The sequence below is a fragment of the Chinchilla lanigera genome, unplaced genomic scaffold (assembly GCF_000276665.1).
Source record: "Chinchilla lanigera isolate Chin_1 unplaced genomic scaffold, ChiLan1.0 scaffold00119, whole genome shotgun sequence".
In the NCBI taxonomy this organism is placed as follows: Eukaryota; Metazoa; Chordata; class Mammalia; order Rodentia; family Chinchillidae; genus Chinchilla; species Chinchilla lanigera.
The window spans coordinates 1544840-1562310 of NW_004955520.1; the positions used below are offsets into that span (position 1 = coordinate 1544840).

Below are 17471 nucleotides of genomic sequence, written 5' to 3' on the forward strand. Positions count from 1 at the left end.
GTAGCTGGGGACGCGCGAGCCAGGCGGGCGGCGCGGTGCGATTCGGAGCCGCGAGGTGAGCGCCCTGGGCCGCGGGGAGCGGACCCGCCGGCGGCGACCTCTGCCCCGCGCTCCTCCTGGCGTCCGGGCGGGCTCTTTCCGCGCAGGGTGATCGGAGGGGCCGTGGCGAGTCCAGGTCCGCGCCGTCCTGTCCCCTAGGGGGCACCGCCTGCCGCGTCCGCAGGACCTGGCCATCCTGCGAGTGCCCGGCCCGGAGCCCCTGCGGGGAGCCCCTGCCCGGAGCCCCTTCCCGGCCCGAGCACCCGCCCGGAGCCTGGCGCCCCTGCCCAGGCTTACCAGCAGCGCGGGGCGCGTCTCCAGACTCTGAGAGGAAAGCTGTCGGAAGGAGGAGAAATGTGGACCGGTGGAGAAGCCGCCCGGCCGCTGGGCTGCTAGGGACCACGCGGAAAGGCGTTTCCGAGGGGCCAGCCGGGCTTGGGACCACGCCGAGGTCTGCGAGGGTGGCTGGGTCCCCCGGGTGGCGAACACATCTGCCCAGCCCTGGGCGCCACCAACAGGCAGCGTGACCCGGTGCCCTTCAGACGCCCGTGCTGCACTCCGTGATGGCCCGGTCAGCACTGCCTTCCGGACGCGTGTGGTCCGCATGTGTGTGCGGCCTGATCGTCACTCTTCGCAGATTCATGGGGGATCTGGGCTCTGAGCTGTAGTCCTGGACCTCTGTCTCACATCATCTCACCGTCGGAGTCAGAAAACAGTGGCGGAGAACTTCCCAGCATGCGGCGCTGGTAGCCAGTCAGAAGGCGGGCTGGGGTGGGCTGTGGGGCTGGGCTGCAGGAGGCCTCCAGGGATCCCACAGAAGGCCTAGGAAGTACACACCAGGCCATATGTCAGTAACCAGGAGGACGGTGCCCAGGCACATGGGCTTAGTTATCACCCGAAAGGTCCATCCACCAGGAGATGATGGCACAGATCACCCCGGACATCTGTAGCTCTGAGCAAAGCAAGGCACTAGCCAGCCCTGTTGTCTGAGGCAGAGCCGTCCGGCCAGCTTTCAGATCTGTGAGGAGGAGGCAACACCTGTCCGGACCGGGCTGCCCGGCAGAGCCTTCCCTTTCCATTTCCGTGCATCGGCGAGGCTGGCTCTGCGGAGGACGGACACCAGGGTAGTCGTGTTAGTTCACGCTTGCCGCTACCCTCACCTCAGCGGTGTAGTGCTCTGGTGGTCACCTGAGAGCTCCGTCCCCCAGACCTGCAGGCCCCTGAGCAGTGAGCCCTCTGCTCACTGGAGCTGGAGATACGCGATCGTCCTAGGCTGTTTTGGGTCCCTAGAAACCAGTGACCACAGAAACGTGACAGACGTCTGGGTGCCAAGAGGAAACTTCCTCTCCGCTCCCTGGAGCTGCGAGGAGGAAAGATGCCCAGCTGGAAGGACTGGGATGCCACCTTCTCAGTGTGATTCCTTCAGTGCCTTTACCCCGATGCCCTGTGTGGCTCGACGTACAAAATGGTCTTGACCTTTTAGAATTCCGCCTAATAGAGACCCGCCTGAAGAAAGCTGTGTGGCATACACACCTGCCCATGGGGTGTTTTCTGCTTCTGCTCACTCATTTTTCTCTCCTTCAGGAAAACCACGCACCTCCTGATTCACACATAGAGACGTATCGACTCCAAGCTCTGCAGAGGCTCCCGGGGAGTGGAGTCGGGACCACCGGGGCCTCTTCCCCAGAACGAGGAGAGCTTAACACCAGCGCCCTGTGTCAGGATGGGGAGGTGAGTGCTCCCAAGGAAAACTCATCTTCTGCAAAGTATAAGGGAGCATTGCTGAGGTGCTTAAGTATGTGGGGATCCCCACGAATAAAATGGGATCCCTGCCCTCTAGATTTACAGTCTAGTGGGGAAGGCGGCATGAAGAACTCTCATTCACGCGGGTGGATTAAAGGGCCTGCAGAGATGCGAGGGCTGCAAGTAGGAGGACTGGCCTTGGAGGTGGCCCTGGGGAGAACTGGGACAGGTGAGCCAGTGACACAGATGTGTGTGTTCCAAGCCCAGGCCCAGCTCAGCAGAGAGATCAGGCGGAGGCCGAGTCTCCCGAGTCTCCTGGCGTGTTATGTCACAGGAAGGAAGTGTAGATGTGGCCAGGAAGGTGGGCCGGGTTGTTTGTTCTCTGTGGATTGCTCACCCCTGAGGGCCCCTAGGTGAGCGTTGTAAAGTAGGTTACTGTCAGAAGGGCAGGCTCTGAGCTTTCCTGAGGGCTCCAACTCTGTGGGCAGCAGGCACTGGTGAAGATTTTCCTGGTCCAGGCTGTGCTCTGAGAAGGTCCCTAGAGCGGCGGTGAAGGCTATGTGTCAGGGTGACGTACACTGTGCTGGTCACCGGGACAAAATACCCGAGGTCATCAACTAAGGTTGCCGCTCACGGTTCCAGAGGTTTCAGTCCTTGGTCCTTGGGCCAGTTGGTGCATCAGGGGTGGAGCATGTGGCCTATGAGGTGGCACACTCGTAGGAGCCAGGAAGCAGAGGGAGAGAGTGTCAGGAAGCGGCTGGGGTCTCAACCTCCTGTCCAGACCACGCCCCCAGTGACCTCACCTCCTCCCAGCAGGCCCCATCTCCTAAAGTTCCCACTGCCTCCCAAGAGCGCCACAGGCTGGGGCCCAAGCTTTGGGGACACTGGAGATCCAGACCCTGACACACACCCTGGGAGTCCAGACAGGAGACAGGGAAGGGAGAGGGATGCGAGCAGACCACTCAGGACATTTGCCAGCATGGCACACCCGAGGTGCTGGTGAGATGTGGCCCCTGGCCAGAGGGGACCAAGCGGGAAGACCTGGCCTCAGGAACAGGGTTCTGACTCACAGCAGGGTGCAGGGGACTGATCACCGTGAGGAGCTCGCTTCCCCCTGGCAGTGTCTGGTCTGCACCCACTCTGGAGCCGGCAAGGCCTTGGCCGTCCCTTGTGCTGCCCCCGTGCCCGTACCGTCAGGGTTGTACTACCCTCCGCTGTGCGTGACAGGCGTGCTCAGCGCTGTGGATCCTGTGAGGCAGAGGCTCGTGCAGACGGACAGGCAGAGGGCACCGGAGTCTGCCCCCGCTCCAAGCGCCTGGGACCCGCGTGCTGAGCTCCGAGTGCCGCTTACAGAGTGCAGGTTGGTTGCTCTCCTCTTGCTGTGCCCGCCCAGGGTGCTTCTGACTGCACTGCCCGGGACTCTGAGCTCTCTGTGGGCACCACTTTCTTAACACAGTAAGCTCCAGGCGCAGGCCCAGCCAGCCGTCCTGTCCTCCCGGAAGCAGGATCAGGGCAGCTGACATGGGGCCAAGGCCAGCAGGGTGGGTGGGGGCCTGCGCTTGTGCGGCACAGTGGCCCGAGGCTGTCGGGTTAGTATCATCCCCTAGTTATTTCGGGGTGATCAGGTCTGCAGTCTCCCAAACGAGTAGACGGCAAAGGCTAAATAAATGAGACAAGTGGTATGATTTTAGGGCTCCAGGAGAATCAAAACCCTCTCACAGAATTCAAGATTCTCTGGGGGCTGAGACAAAGAACTTATCTGGGCGACCCGTATTTATTTGGTTTTCAAACAAAGGAGGAGGATACTGAAGAAAAGCAGGGATCTGAGAGGAATCTCACAGGACCTTGGGAGAATTTTCCCAAGTAGTAAATTCTGTCAGTCAGGAGAACTGCCTTATCTTTCGGCTGGCATTTATTGTAGGAGTGTGAGCCTGCAGCTGCAGTCTCCTTAACTTAATTGGGGTTGGAGCCAGACATCCGATTGGAGCCAGACGTCCTCAGCTGTGGCCTTATCTTTGAGGTGTCACAACTACAGGCCTCAGCGGTGACCAGTGACTCACAGAGGTTCACTTACTATGAATCCTCTGCCCATCTCCAGACAAGGGGCCTAGGCCGTGGATAGACTCACGAGTAAACATGGAGAGCCAGTTGGCTACTTTAAATCCTGCTCAGGGCTGCTTCGTAGCCTCCATCAAGGCAGAGAGAGGAGGGCTTGGAGTTGTGCGGGGCACCCTCAGGTGCAGACAGAAGACCACGCTGCAGGGTGGGATGAGCCCAAGGCTGAAGGCGAAGGAAGAAGGCTGGACAGAGGCGCACAGGTGGGACAGGTGGGACGCCCTGCGAGGGCGGGAGGAGCGGAGGCAAGGGGCCGCAGAGGGGCCTGCCGTACGGTGAGGCGGGGCGAAGCCGGCCCGGGAGCTCAGCCTTTCAGAGGCGGAGGCGTCCCAGCGCACGCAACCCAGTCACGGCAGGGCCAAGGCGGCAGACTCAGGATGGTGCAGGAAGGGCAGTGACCCCACAGCAGCAGAGGAGGCCTGCAAGGCTGGCTGCGGACACCAGGGCCGCCACAACAAAGTGTAGCACAGGGTGGCGCTCCAGGGACAGGGTCTGGGTCCCAGGAAGCTGTTGCCTCCCAGGCCTCCGTTGCTCACTGTGCAAGGCGAGGTGAAAGTGTCTGCAGTGCTGACTCCCGCTTGAGGACCTGCAGAGGGCAGCGCGGTGGGGCGGGAGCCGGGCAGGGTGGGCCAGTGAGCCACCATGTACCCAGCGCCAGCCCAGGGTGCCAGAGCCACGTCCTCACGTGCGTGTCCTCTGTCAGTGCTGTGGTGTCTCCCGCATGATTTCGGCGTCTCAGGTTATTGCGGAGAAAAGGCTGTGGGGAGCCAGGTGCCCAGCCGCTTGGGACGGTGACAGGAGGTGCAGCTGTGTGCGTGTAGCGCAGAAGCCCCGCATGCCGGGGATTTCCTGACCCAGGCTTCCCGACTCCACAGGGGACACTGCTAGTCCTACCTCAGCTGCTGCCGGGGGCTGGGCGAGCCAGGATGTCTGCTGCCCCAGGGCTGCTGGGCATCGCTACTGCAGAGTCCATAGACACCAGAGCCACCCTGGAGTCTGGGACCAGGCATCTCGTGAGCGCAGGGACCCTGGCCTGGCTGTGGCATCTGTGGGCTAAGGGAAGTGTCGGGCAGAGGCCCAGAGGTTGGCTGCTTCGTGCAGCTCTGCTGTCCCCAGTAAGGTCAGGAACCTGCTCTGCTAGTGGCTGGGAGTAGCAGAGTGGACCCCATGCAGTGGAAGGGACCAGCCCTGCTCCTGTCTTACGACCCTAACACCATGTCTGATCAGACGCTGCGGCCGCGGCGATAGTGCTATTCCACTTCCCGCAGAACCCAGACACACGTTGACCCGGCCTTCATGATCCAAGCCGAGCCACACACAGCGCCCTCAGACCCTCCCTCCTCCAGCCCCCGCGCCGGAGTCGGTCTTCTCCTTCTCCGCCTGCTAAGTTCACCTTCCTGTATGAGCTTTTCTAGTGCAGAAACCTCACATAGCGGTGTGCAGCTCAGTGGTGGAGTGTGTGCTCCGCATGCACGAGGCCCCAGTTCAATCCCTGACTCTGAATGGAGGAAAAAAAAAATAGACGCTTCATGTAAGTGGACTCTTACACTGTTTGTTCTGTGTTTCTGGTTGATTACACTTGAAGTGTCTTCACTGTTCATCCTTACGGCAGCATGTCAGAATTTCAGCTGAGTCATAACCCATTTTATGTGTGCCAACTGTGCTTGTTGATTCTTCCTTGGGGACCTTTGGGTTGCCCCCCTTTACTGCTGCAAACATGGCGTGCTGTGTCTGGCTTCTGCTTTCGGTTTTTGGGGTGTGCCGGGTGAACTCGCTGAGTGGTGGGATTCCGGGCATCGGGTCTGAGTGCGAGAGCTGCCGGAACGCTGTCTCTGGGCACAGCCCAAGCAAGGAGATCAGATTGTAGCCGGCACTTTCTGCCATGATTTCACAACTCTGGGAACAAAGCCACACACTCAGCCAGAGCCGCTTTTCCGAGGGGGCCGGTCACCTGCCACCCCGCTGCACTGGGCGAGTCCCAGCTGCGGCAGGCTCAGGAGCCATTGGTTTGTGCCAGTGACTCTCAGGTGGGGTCTGTGCGGAATTCACACCCTTGCCTGCAGTGCAGACTCTGAGGGAGCCGGAGCTGGCGTCTCCTCCTCTCGGGCCTGGGGAGTGGCTTCCTCCTCTGGGGCCTGGGCGCCTCTAACATCAGCCTGCTCACACCTGCTGATCCTGTTCAGTCCTGGCAGAAGGAGAACTGGGCTGGGGCACTCAGGCACTTGGGTTGGATTCCCACAGCATGGGAGACGGCGAGGGAGGTGTATTAAGCACAGTGAGGCTGCCTTGGTCCCGAGGTGGTAAGAAAAATGCATAGAGAGGAGAAGAGGAAATTGTCGTTTCGAAACTGCAGTGTTTGAGAAAGCTGCAGCTGGGAGACAGGATCAGAGCCCCCCGCCCCCGCCCCCGCCCCAGTCCTGTTTCTTTCTTCCAGGCTCCTCCCTCCTCACTTCTCAGGAGCCTTAAAGACACCGTTCAACACAGCAGTCGGACCTGTGCTTTCCTTCCGTCCTGTAGACTCGCAGTTCTGCAGCTGCCGCTGGGAAAGCGGCCCTTGACCGGGCGCGGTATCGCTGCACCTCTCGCCGTGCACGGCGCATGCACTCAGCGCCCCGGGGCCTGAAGTCAGAGTCTGCTTTTCCTCGAGCCCCCCAGCGGGTAACCTGACAGGCACAGATGGCTGAGTGTAGCTCAAAGGGAGACATCCTGGATGGCCCACTTGAGGCCACCCCATACCATACAGATACTCCCCCAGGCCCTAGTCCTGCCGTAACATTGTTTTGAAATCTGGCTTTGTTTCTAACACCATTGATGTCAGGGAGCATTGATGTACTGGGGAGGATTATCCGTACATTAGAGAGCGCACTCAGGGACCCACGTGGCACCCTGTCTGGAGTGCTCTTGGGGCTTCCACCCCAGACACCGGCTTTCCCTGGGCCTCTCGGGCTTTCCTGGGGTCTTGGTAGAAGCCCCCGGACCTAACCCTGCATGCATCCAGCCTGCAAACTCAGCGTCACCAGGAAGACACGGCGAGCCCAGGCCTGTGTGGACGCGGCTGCAGTGGCCTTGGAACCACGGCACAGGGCTTTGGGCCGGCGGGGCACCCCGGGATCTGTCTCAGACTCCTCCCTGCAAAGCCTGTGGAATAGCTGCTACAGCTTGAGCTGCAGTGTGGTCCTGCCCCTCCCGAGATGCTCCTGAGGTTAAAGCATTTCATTTTCCAACCACACGATCCTAGCCCCAAGCCCTCCCCACTGCCTCGCGCACACAAACTTCCATCTTTCCAAAGTCCAAGACCGTATCGATTACAGCATTGGTGTGTTTCCTAATCATTTCCTAATGTGGCTAATACTCTGCTGTCATTCCTACTGGGCTCCTATCTTTTTGATGTGCTGCTGATGTCAGGATTTTGTTGTTTTTGTTTTTGTTTGGGTGCTAGGAGAGGACCCAGGGCCCCACACGTGCTAAGCGGGGGCTCATCACTGAGCTGCACCCCCAGCCCCACTGACAAAGAGTTTTGTGTGGTTTGGTTTGGTTTTGTGGTACCAGGGATCTGTAAGTGCTGGTTTTTTTAATGTTTTATTCATTTTAACCAGAAGTCTTGTGGCTATCATTGGTTACACAGTGCTGCAATTTTTAAGCAGGAAGGTGTAAGTCTCCTGGTGGAACTAGTCATAGAGGTCATCCTACTTTGCCCAGTGGACCCGGGAGTTCTGACTGCCCTGGCACAGGAGCAACTTGGGTTACAACCAGAATTTTAGTTTTAACTGACGACCAGTCTTGAGCTGACCGGTCAAGATCGAATGAACCTGAATGCTGGTTACTTGTGCTTCCAGATGGCCTCAGATACAGATACAGATAAAGGGCTCTGGAGGGAGCGTGACAACACCCTTTCCTGTGGGGTTAGTTGAGAAATCCTGGGCCAGTGTCTCTCTAAGCAGGTCAGATCTGCTGTGCACCAGGAGGGACTCTAAAGGTCTTCAGCTGGCACCTCAAGTTACAACAGCCTCAGGAGCAGATCGAGTTCATAAGCTGAGGGTCCACCTCAGCATAGGGGTGATCTGGGAGCATTCTGCCCCAAGAGCTTTTAGTCCCCCCCGTGTCCTGACCACCACTGGACACCCAGCTTGCTGGCGGGGTGGCTCCTGCCTCAAGGGCCAGGGGAGGAGCAGGTGGCCCCAGCATCCCCCCACTCCCATGTGGTGCAGCCCCTTCTGGCCTCAGACCTCTGTCTATTCTGCCAGGTCCGTGTCCACGTCGTCCAGACCTTGCCTGCTGCCCTCATGCCATGTGGACTCTGTTCTTGCGCCCTGTCTTCCTGAGGGTGGGCTTTGTCTGCAGCAACCCACCTAGCTCGTATTCTCTCCAGACCTGGTGTCCTGGGGTTCCACAGCGCTCATCCCTCGCAGCTGGGCATCTGTGGTGGACCCTTCCTCGGCTTCTGCCTGCGAAGCTGCCTCTCCAGCACCTCTGCTGTCAGCTGGCCTGGCCCCCCTCACCTTCCCTGCCACTGGACGCACAGAGATCCGCTTCTGAGGTAAAACATGTGCTCGCTTATTTCAAGCCCCTGGGTACTTCATGAGCAAACAAATGGGTCTGCAGGGTTCTGTGTGGTGCAACATAAGCCCGAACAGTTTTCCCTGCAACTGCATCTTTAGCCGGCTTTATCCGAAGCCCTTCAATTCCAGCTTCCCTGCGGCAGACTTGAAATTTTGCTGTCTTGAATATGTGTCGTTTGAGGCGGTTTTCCACTCACCGCTACCCCACTGACGGCCACACTGCCTGGTTCTGTGTGTGCAGTAGAGACCAGCTCTGAGTCCTCCAAAGACAGAACTGAAAGTGAAAATGGTAACTGGGTTCTGAGCTGGGGTTCTCACTCCAGGTCTCTGGGGCTCTCTCTGTGTGGTTATGGAAGGTGAGAATGTGTCCTCATGTTTGGATAAGGCAGGGGCTGCAAAGCTGTCAACAACTGGGGGATGAAGCCAGTTCTTCCTGATCACTATTTGTTTTCTTTTCTTTTGGTATTGGGAATCGAACTCACGACCTCGTGCTTGCCAGGCAGGTGCTTGTGCCACTGAGCTGTGTTCCCGGCTCTGGTCATTATTTGTGACAGTTCAACGTCAGAACATGTTCACGTTTTGGCCACTTAAAATGAAGTGAAGTTGCGGTTTCTGTTCTCTTTTCTTCTAGAACAGAGGTCAGCAAACTGCGGTCTGTGTTTAGATTGCAAAGCCTGAAATGTTCACCGTCTGGTCCTTTACGGTGCGTGGCCGCAGCCCCTGCTCTAGAGTAGGAAGCACTGTGGTCATTCTGTGTAAACGGAAGGTTCTCGCTGAGTTGCTGCAGTGGGAAGTGTCAGGTGGTAGGGACTCAGCCTGGATGCAGAATTTGGTTTGTGATGCAAATGTACAGCTTTGGAGACGAGGACTCCAAGTCCCCTGCAGATTCTCAGAGGGTCCCGGACTTCGAAACAGAGGCCCTGTGTGCGTTCCCTGTGTGGGCAGGCTGAGCGAGGAGACTCACGCTGGCATCCTCGGGCTCGGGAGGCTGATCTTGTACGAGCCTTGTAGGTCGTGTTAGAATCCAGTTCACACGGCAGGATGGGGCGTGGGCCGTGTAGAACCCCACGTGGATATGCCTGTTCAGGGAGCCCCTCTTCTCTCCTTGGTCGCAAGGTGACTTCCCCCGTTCTGGTCTCCTATGACACACATCTTCAGAACGCTCACCCTGGGTACCACGAATGGGGCCCCTGCTTCCCCTCCTCGTGACTGCATCCGAAACTTCCAGGGCCACAGCCCAGGGCCACACCCCAGACTTAGCTGGGGCCTGAGGACCGTGGCAGTGCCAGCCTTGTGTCTGTCCTCTAAGCATCCATCTCTCTCCGCCCGTGTGAGCCCTTTTTAGCCGTGCCTTGTCGATCATGATTTATATGCGATCACCCGTGCGGTGTAGTCACTCACAAATGAAACAGTGACAGGCTACATAGGTGGAGGGAATAAGCATCCAGAGGAGTCCTGGTTTTCGTTTCAGGTGCCTGGACCGCAGGGTGTGCGCCCTGGCCCCTCTGGGCAGACGTTGAACAGCCTTTCTGCACTGCTGTGGAATCACAAGCACAGCATCATGTACCTGCACATAATCTTAAAGAAATCACTGTAATGCCCCAACTGGTGTGTAAAAGAGAAAGAATTTGTGGCGATTGATGTATATTTCCGAGGGAATGCTTGCTACCTCGACACTGGAAGACAAAATGAGGTAGGTGGACATTCAGGCTGACTTGTGAGAAAGAATAAGTTCGGATTTAAGTGAAATAAAGTACTATTCAACTAGCACTTTTTAAATTACACCCTGAAAGGAAGACCCCATGAATTTGCTTACACATAAGCAGCCGCCACCACGGTCACTCAGAAATCCTGTTCCTGATTCCCACAGAGGCCTGGCCATGGGGATGCGATCCAAATAGAGTCACGCTGCATCAGCTCAAGTGAAAAAGGCTCAGGCTTCCCCAGCCAACAGGCAGCTGCGCTCCCAGAAAATCCAGTACATATCCAAGTGTGGGAGGCAAAGTCCGGTTCTGAGGGGCTTTGGACTAGGTGTTCAGCCTTTGGGGACGCTCAAGTGGGGAGGGGGGTCCCAAGGGCCCTGCGAGGCACAGGACTGTTGTGATATCAGGGTCCCTGCCTCCTGGGGGTGGACCCCCCTCGTGTGAAGACCCAAAGGGCCCGGATGCCTGCAGGCGGACAGAGTGCTCCCCGGCCGCTGTCCCCCTCAAGAGCCACGGCTGTACTAGCAAGGCCCCCACGCTAGTGTCCTCTGCAGTGCTGATACACTGTGTGCAAGCGGGAGACAGACAATGAACACCGAGTGAGCGGACACGAACAGCAAGGTGGGCTTGGGAGAACGGTGGGCAAATTGGATGCGACCCAGGCCCAGGCCTGGAGGAGCTGTGTGGGTGACAGATTTGAGGATAGGGTCCCTGCGAGCTCCCTCTGTTCTCATGGGACCCAGCACAGTGCTGGGGACACAAGTACTAATCCCCTTTCTCTGCTGCTGCTCCCACTAGGCAAACCCTCACCCCAGACAGAGGGCGACCTCCCCCATGACTTACGCGGGTGGCCTGGCCATTGTTGCGCGCTCACGTACCACGCAGATGTCAGTGTGAGCGGGGGCATAGCACACCTTGTGACGCTGACCCAGTCGGACGCGGTGGAGACGGCAACAGAGCACCCCAAGGTCCGGGTGAAAAGCTGTGCGGTGCACGGACCCGCTCGGGGCCCTGGAGATGGGCTGGAGGCCAGGGCAGGGCGGGGACAGTGGGGTGTTTTCCAGCCTCAGGTGACTTCTGGGGCTCTAAGGGACCCTTCGGCTGAGAGGAAGCACAGCTGTGTTCATTCCTGTCATTTTCTGCAGTTCTCCTCAGCAAATCTTGAAGGGATGAGCAAATGCAGTTAATGTAAAGCACAGGTAAGTTGTTGGTTTTGTTTCGCTTTGTACTAGTGACTGAACTCAGGAGCCAGGCATGCAAGGCAGGCGCATCACCCCTGAACTGCAGCCCCAGCCCGGCGCAGTGTCTGTTAGACACCTGGAGTGGTGACCAGTGTGTAGAAGATGCAGTATGGAGGGTGTCATAGAACAACGGCCAGAGCAGCCTTGTCTACACCAGCAACGCCTGCCAGCACCCTGCTCGTGGGGTCAGAGGAGCAAAGGGCTTGAGGGCGTGGCACATCCTTGGGGTCTGCAAGCTCTGGGGGCTTGGGCTGAGCGCTGTTGTTCTCTCTTCCGTAGGAGCATGGCAGGTCCCCTTGGCCTTCTCATAGGCATGGTCCTCATGGACAGCCCTGTGCTCGGAGTCCAGCCCTGCTCCTCCGATGGTCAGATAGCCTTGTTCCGTTCCTGCAACCTCACCCAGGTGCCCCCAGTCCCCAACACCACAAGGAACCTCCTGCTGAGCTTCAACTACATCGGGACGGTCACCAGCACGTCGTTCCCCTTCCTGGAGCAGCTCCAGCTTCTCGAGCTCGCGGCCCAGTTAAAACCCTTGACCATCGGCCCAGAGGCCTTCCAGAACCTGCCCAACCTCAGGATCTTGGACCTGGGCAACAACAAGTTCCACATCCTGCATCCGGACACTTTCCAGGGCCTGTCCCGGCTGTTTGAGCTTAGACTGTTTTCCTGTGGTCTCTCGGAGGCTGTGCTGAGGGACGGTTATTTCAGAAATTTAAATTCCTTAGCCCACCTGGACCTGTCCTTCAATCAGATTAGTAGCCTTTCCCTTCATCCTTCATTTCAGGAGCTGAATTCCTTAAATTCCATGGATTTTTCTCTCAACAAAATCCTCACCGTATGTGAGGGCGAGCTCAGCCCGCTCCAAGGGAAGACGTTGTCTTTTCTCAGTCTCAGATCGACCCAGGTGTACAGCAGGGGGCTAGACTGGGAGCAGTGCGGAAACCCATTCCGGAATCTGCGGCTGGAGACCCTGGACGCTTCCCAGAACGGCTGGACAGCGGCCATCACCGGAAACTTCAGCAGCGCCATCTCCGGGAGTGTGGTTTCCTCTTTGATTCTTCAACACCACATCATGGGCTCTGGATTTGGCTTCCATAACATCAAAGATCCTGACTGGAGCACATTCGCAGGCCTGGCCAGAAGCTCGGTGAGGAGCCTGGACCTCTCGGGAGGGTTCATCTTCTCCCTGAACCCCAGGCTCTTTGGGACACTCAAGGACTTGAAGGTTCTGAACCTTGCCCACAACAAGATAAACAAGATCTCAGACGGAGCATTCCTCGGACTTGACAGCCTGCAGATTCTCAATATGTCATTTAATCTCCTAGGGGAACTGTACAATTCCAACTTCCACGGGCTGCCCAGCGTAGCATACATCGATCTGCAGAAGAACCACATTGGGATCATTCAGGACCAAACCTTCAGATTCCTGGCAAATCTCGAGACCTTGGATCTCCGGGACAATGCTCTGAAGACCATTTCCTTTATTCCAAGCATACTGACTGTCTTCCTAAGTGGCAATAAACTGGTGACCTTGCCAAACATTGACCTTAGGGTCAATTTCATCCAGTTATCAGAAAACAGGCTGGAAAAGCTGTCGGATCTCTACTTTCTTCTCCGGGTACCGCATCTCCAGACACTCATCTTAAATCAGAATCGCCTTTCCTCTTGTCAGCCAGGTCTTAGCCCTTCAGCAAACCCCAGCTTAGAAAACCTTTTCCTAGGAGAAAATATGCTGCAACTCGCCTGGGAAACCGGGCTCTGCTGGGATGTCTTTAAGGGGCTTTCCCGTCTCCGGGTTCTGTTTCTGAATAATAACTACCTTAATTTCCTCCCCCCTGGGGTATTTAGTGACCTGGCTTCACTGAGAGGACTTAGCCTCAGCTCCAACAGGCTGACAGTGCTCTCTCCCGGCAGTTTACCAGCCAACCTGGAGGTCCTGGACATATCCAGGAACCAGCTCCTCTCTCCTGACCCTGGCTCGTTCGCATCGCTTCGTTCCTTGGACATAACTCATAACAGGTTCATCTGTGAGTGTGAGCTCAGCACTTTCGTCAGATGGCTCAACCGCACCAGCACCACTCTGGAGGGGTCTCCGGAGGACATGTCCTGCGCGTACCCTGCCTGGCTCGCAGACGTGTCCCTCTACTCTCTCTCCACAGAAGGCTGTGATGAAGAGGAGGCCTTAAAGTCCCTGCGGTTTTCCCTTTTCCTCGTGTCTCTGACCACTGTGACCCTGTTCCTCATGACCGTCCTCGTAGTCACAAAGCTCCGGGGCTTTTGTTTTCTGTGCTACAAGACAGCACAGAGCCTGCTGTCGGGCGACCGCCCCCTGAGGAGAGAATCAGACACCTACAAGTACGATGCCTACTTCTGCTTCAGTAGCAAAGACTTCGAATGGGTGCAGAATGCTTTGCTGAAACACCTGGACGCCCAGTACAGTGACCGAAACAGGCTTAACCTGTGCTTTGAGGAGAGAGACTTTGTGCCAGGGGAAGACCACATTGCCAACCTCCAGGCCGCCGTCTGGAGCAGCAGGAAAGTGGTCTGCCTCGTGAGCAGGCACTTCCTCGGCGACGGGTGGTGCCTGGAAGCCTTCAGCCACGCCCAGGGCAGGTGTGTGTCTGACCTGCGGAGAGTGCTCATCGTGGTGGTGGTGGGGTCACTGACCCAGTATGAGCTGATGAGACATCCGGCGATCCGAGGATTTGTGCAGAAGCAGCAGTACTTGAGGTGGCCTGAGGACCTCCAGGATGTGGGCTGGTTTCTCAGTAAACTCTCTCAGCACATACTAAAGAAAGAGAAGGGAAAGAAGGAAGACAGTGGCATTCAGCTGCAAACCGTAACCACCTCCTAGTGAAAGGGCAGCTTGCAGCACGTCCCGAGCCACAGAAAACTTCGCTTTGCATTTGTGCCAAGTTGCCCGTGGGAGTCCTTTCTGGGGTCTCCTTCCTGCTATGAAGAGAGCATCCATCTCTCGGTTTTCCTGTCCACTCCAGGTTTTGTCTCACTGCCCTCCAAACGGGAAAGAGCAGATCTAGAAAACTGCAGCTGTGCCTAGCAGCAGCCCCTTGCTCTCAGACCAGGGTTGCCATTCTGTCATGATGTGTGACGGCAGTGTCCCCAGCGTGGCAGGGACACCTTGGGGAAAGTGACAGATGGCTCCATGCTCTTGCTGGGGCTCTGCTCCAGAACGGGCTGGGCAGTGACTCTGAGCGTTGTGCTCTGCAAACCCACACTAAATAGGAAACAATCGAAGGGGAACCGTGCTTCCTTCCCCATCTACAGGGACAATGGCTGTGGCACCACTCCCAGATGAAAGGGGATGAAAGGTGGCCCTGGAGACCCTGGGGTGGGAATAACCGCACCCTGTGGCCACACTGCACTGTCATGGGTGGTGGAATCTTTCAGCTCAGCTCGGCCCTCCCAGGACTCCGCACCAAGCGACCTCCTCTCTTTCCTGCCCACCTCACCTTGTTCGTCAACTCCGCACGCTGCTGTAGGAAGAAACAGGCCCCGCACACAGATTTGGACTCCGTGGCTGAGAGCCCTGTGACCTGGAGTGTTTGGGTCCCCTTATCAGCTGGGCCATCACAGCACCACCTCCTAGAGCTGCTGCGGGACTCACCTGGGCCCCAGCATCAGGGCTGCTGGGCTCTCTCCATGCACTGCCTGGAGGCCGCAAGAGACCACGCACACTGGAGACTCCATGCCCGGTCACCACGGCTTTGGGTCTGGATTTTTTAATCCTAAAAGGAACCTATGTGTATTTTGCATTCTAGTCCTTTTTTATGTTTATTAATACAGACTTCTTTTTGCAAATCCATTAAGAAAATGTAAACCAAAGTGCGTCCTGATTACCCCTCACTCACATCCGCTGTGGACCTGCCACCCACTCCCCGGGATGCCTCTGCTGTCCCTCCCCGTGACACACGCATGCACTCATGCTCATGCTCACGTGCACGTGCACCAGCCCGGCTCTGTCGGGCCACTTCTTATCCAAGACACAGCAGTGTCCTCTGCCCGGTGATGGAATTGCTCCTTTGCAGACCTTTTTTCTGGAATGTTCTCCCTTATCTCCCCACATGTTTTACATGTTCTTCAAAATCCAGCCCCTGGAGCCTGATGGTCCATCCCACTCAGAGTCCCCTCGAACTTTTGTGAAGACTCTTGATGCCTTATCTGTTCTTTTCACACCGGCACGTGCTGTTCCTGCCTCCTCTGCCAGCTGGGAGCCCCTCTGGCCTGTTGAGTCCACCAAGGAGGACCTTTCTTCTGTGTCCCACCTGCATGTCAAGACATATCACAGGCGCCTTGAGCCACCTAGAGCTTCCCGGATGTGCACTGGTTCATCCTTGTCCACCCTGAGGAGTTTGCTCCCCTTTCTTCGTGGCCCTGCAGGTTTCTGTCCCTGAGCTGTGACACAGGGTCTGCCACTGTGTTTGGTACGATGGGATCCCGACAGCAGATCCCTGTCTGGCGGATCACATACTTCAGGCTGGTTGGTCCCTGGTCCCAGCACACGCTCAGTGAGCGCACAGGGTGCATGTGATGCCCACCTCCGTGTCCCCACCTGTGCCACTGGGCTCTCCAGGGGAGGCAGCGGCAGGGACAGCCACAGAGGCCTGGATGAGAGGATGAGACCCCAGGCTGTAAGAATCCGCGGCACATTTCATGGCGCGGAGCTCCTCCCAGGCTGGTGGGGGAGTCGCGGCCCACACCAGCAGCCAAGGAAGTTGTCCCTCGTGAGCTGATGGCGCTCCACGTGGAAAAACTCTGTCACAGCCTCTCCCAGCCCGCACTGCAGCACACACAGCTGGAGGCGCACCCCAAGTGGCTCCCTCAGGAAGCCCTTCCGCCCCTCATCTCCATCCCAGGGTCAGGGCAGAGTTCGCGTCACACGTCCCAGCCGCTCGCAAATCGACCATGTCTCTAATTCACCCAGGAATCTTTTTCAGCAAAGACCTGAAGTTCCCTTAAAATCTCTTCATTTGTCTTTTCTTCTGTCACCAGGCTCAGCAGCTGGAAATCATTTTGAGGCCATTTCCCGTGTCTTTTCCACTCTGTCAGTGTCTGGATGCCCAAGGGACAGGCCAGGGGGGCCAAGCAGGAAGTGGCATCCGGCACCCAGTAGCTGGAAGTCAGGCTCCAGGACACTGATAAACTCACCCAACGAGCACCCAGGTGAGCAGCATGGAGGAGGAAGCGGCTGTCCTGCTCACAGTTTTGAAGGGTCCACTCCACGGCCCGTGGCCCCCTGCTCTTGGGCCTGCCACAGGAAGTACACCATGGTGGGTGGGTGTGCTGGAGCAAGATGCCCACTGTGCAGCTAGAAAGCGGGAGGAAAGGGAGGAAAAGGCAGGGGCTTGGGTCCCATGGTGCCCTCTGAGAGCACAGGTGGCCCAAGACCACCATGAGGCCCTGCTTCTAAAGCCACACCCTCCCGTGGTGCCACTCTGGGGGGGACCCGCTAACACAGGGGCCTTGGGAGACACCCCGGCCCACTGCCATCCGCAGGGCATGGCCTTTGGGGTGTGCTGAAACAGTGGGAATAAGCCAGGAATCTGACACTGCCTACAGCTTACTGTGTTTGAAACTGAGACTGTTCTAGAAGATGTAGATATTCGTTGAGGCTGTTGAAAGCTTCAAAGGGACTCTCACTCATCACCCCAAATACTGACTTTGAAAATTCCTGTCAACCTCATGCATCTGCAGTGAATAATTTTTGATATAATGTAAAATAAAAGCGGCTTAAAGTTTTAAATCATGGAATAACACTATTGGGGGTACAGGTGCAAGATCATTAAATGTTCATCTGCTACAATAAAAATTAATATAAAATGTTTACAGTATTAAGTCTAGATATACCAGCACTTGGGAGGCTGAGGCAGGAGGATCGTTGTGAGTTCAAGACCAGCCTGGGCTACAAAGTGAGCTCAAGGTCAGCCTGAACTGTACAGGGAGACCCTGTCTTAAAAAAGGAAAAGAAAAGTCTAGATACACTGAGTACATATTTAGAAGTATGGAAAAGCCAGAAGAATAAACTTGAAGAGTTAATGGTGATGGCCTGGGGC

At 56.9% G+C, this 17471-nt stretch overlaps 1 protein-coding gene across 10 annotated transcripts; it reads left to right on the plus strand.

Annotated features, from left to right (window-relative positions):
- Window positions 1-17242, plus strand: Tlr5 (toll-like receptor 5). 10 transcript variants are annotated; one of them, XR_001231878.1, is made up of 7 exons: window positions 1-55; window positions 1624-1770; window positions 8142-8434; window positions 9928-10149; window positions 10958-11127; window positions 11305-11358; window positions 16411-17242. XR_001231878.1 is itself a non-coding variant. In XM_013507068.1 (7 exons), exons 6-7 carry the CDS (start codon window positions 10097-10099, stop codon window positions 14252-14254), a joined length of 2628 nt encoding a protein of 875 aa, XP_013362522.1. In that variant the 5' UTR covers window positions 1-55; window positions 1624-1770; window positions 3010-3142; window positions 6332-7099; window positions 8142-8434; window positions 9928-10096; the 3' UTR covers window positions 14255-17242. The 10 variants fall into 10 exon arrangements, 6 of the variants coding, with proteins under 6 accessions (XP_013362522.1, XP_013362527.1, XP_013362528.1 ...); XM_013507068.1 differs by lacking the exons at window positions 10958-11127; window positions 11305-11358 and adding exons at window positions 3010-3142; window positions 6332-7099 and having other exon boundaries at window positions 11680-17242; XM_013507073.1 differs by having other exon boundaries at window positions 11680-17242.
- Window positions 17243-17471: the final 229 nt, after the last annotated feature.

What these genes read in the sequence shown, in the direction of transcription:
- Tlr5 (XM_013507068.1), top strand. Translation starts at nt 10,097, where the DNA reads ATGTATATTTCCGAGGGAATGCTTGCTACCTCGACACTGGAAGACAAA. An exon ending in ACACTGGAAGACAAAATGAG is followed by an intron (nt 10,150 to 11,679) that starts GTAGGTGGACAT and finishes TCTCTTCCGTAG; the next exon opens with GAGCATGGCAGGTCCCCTTG.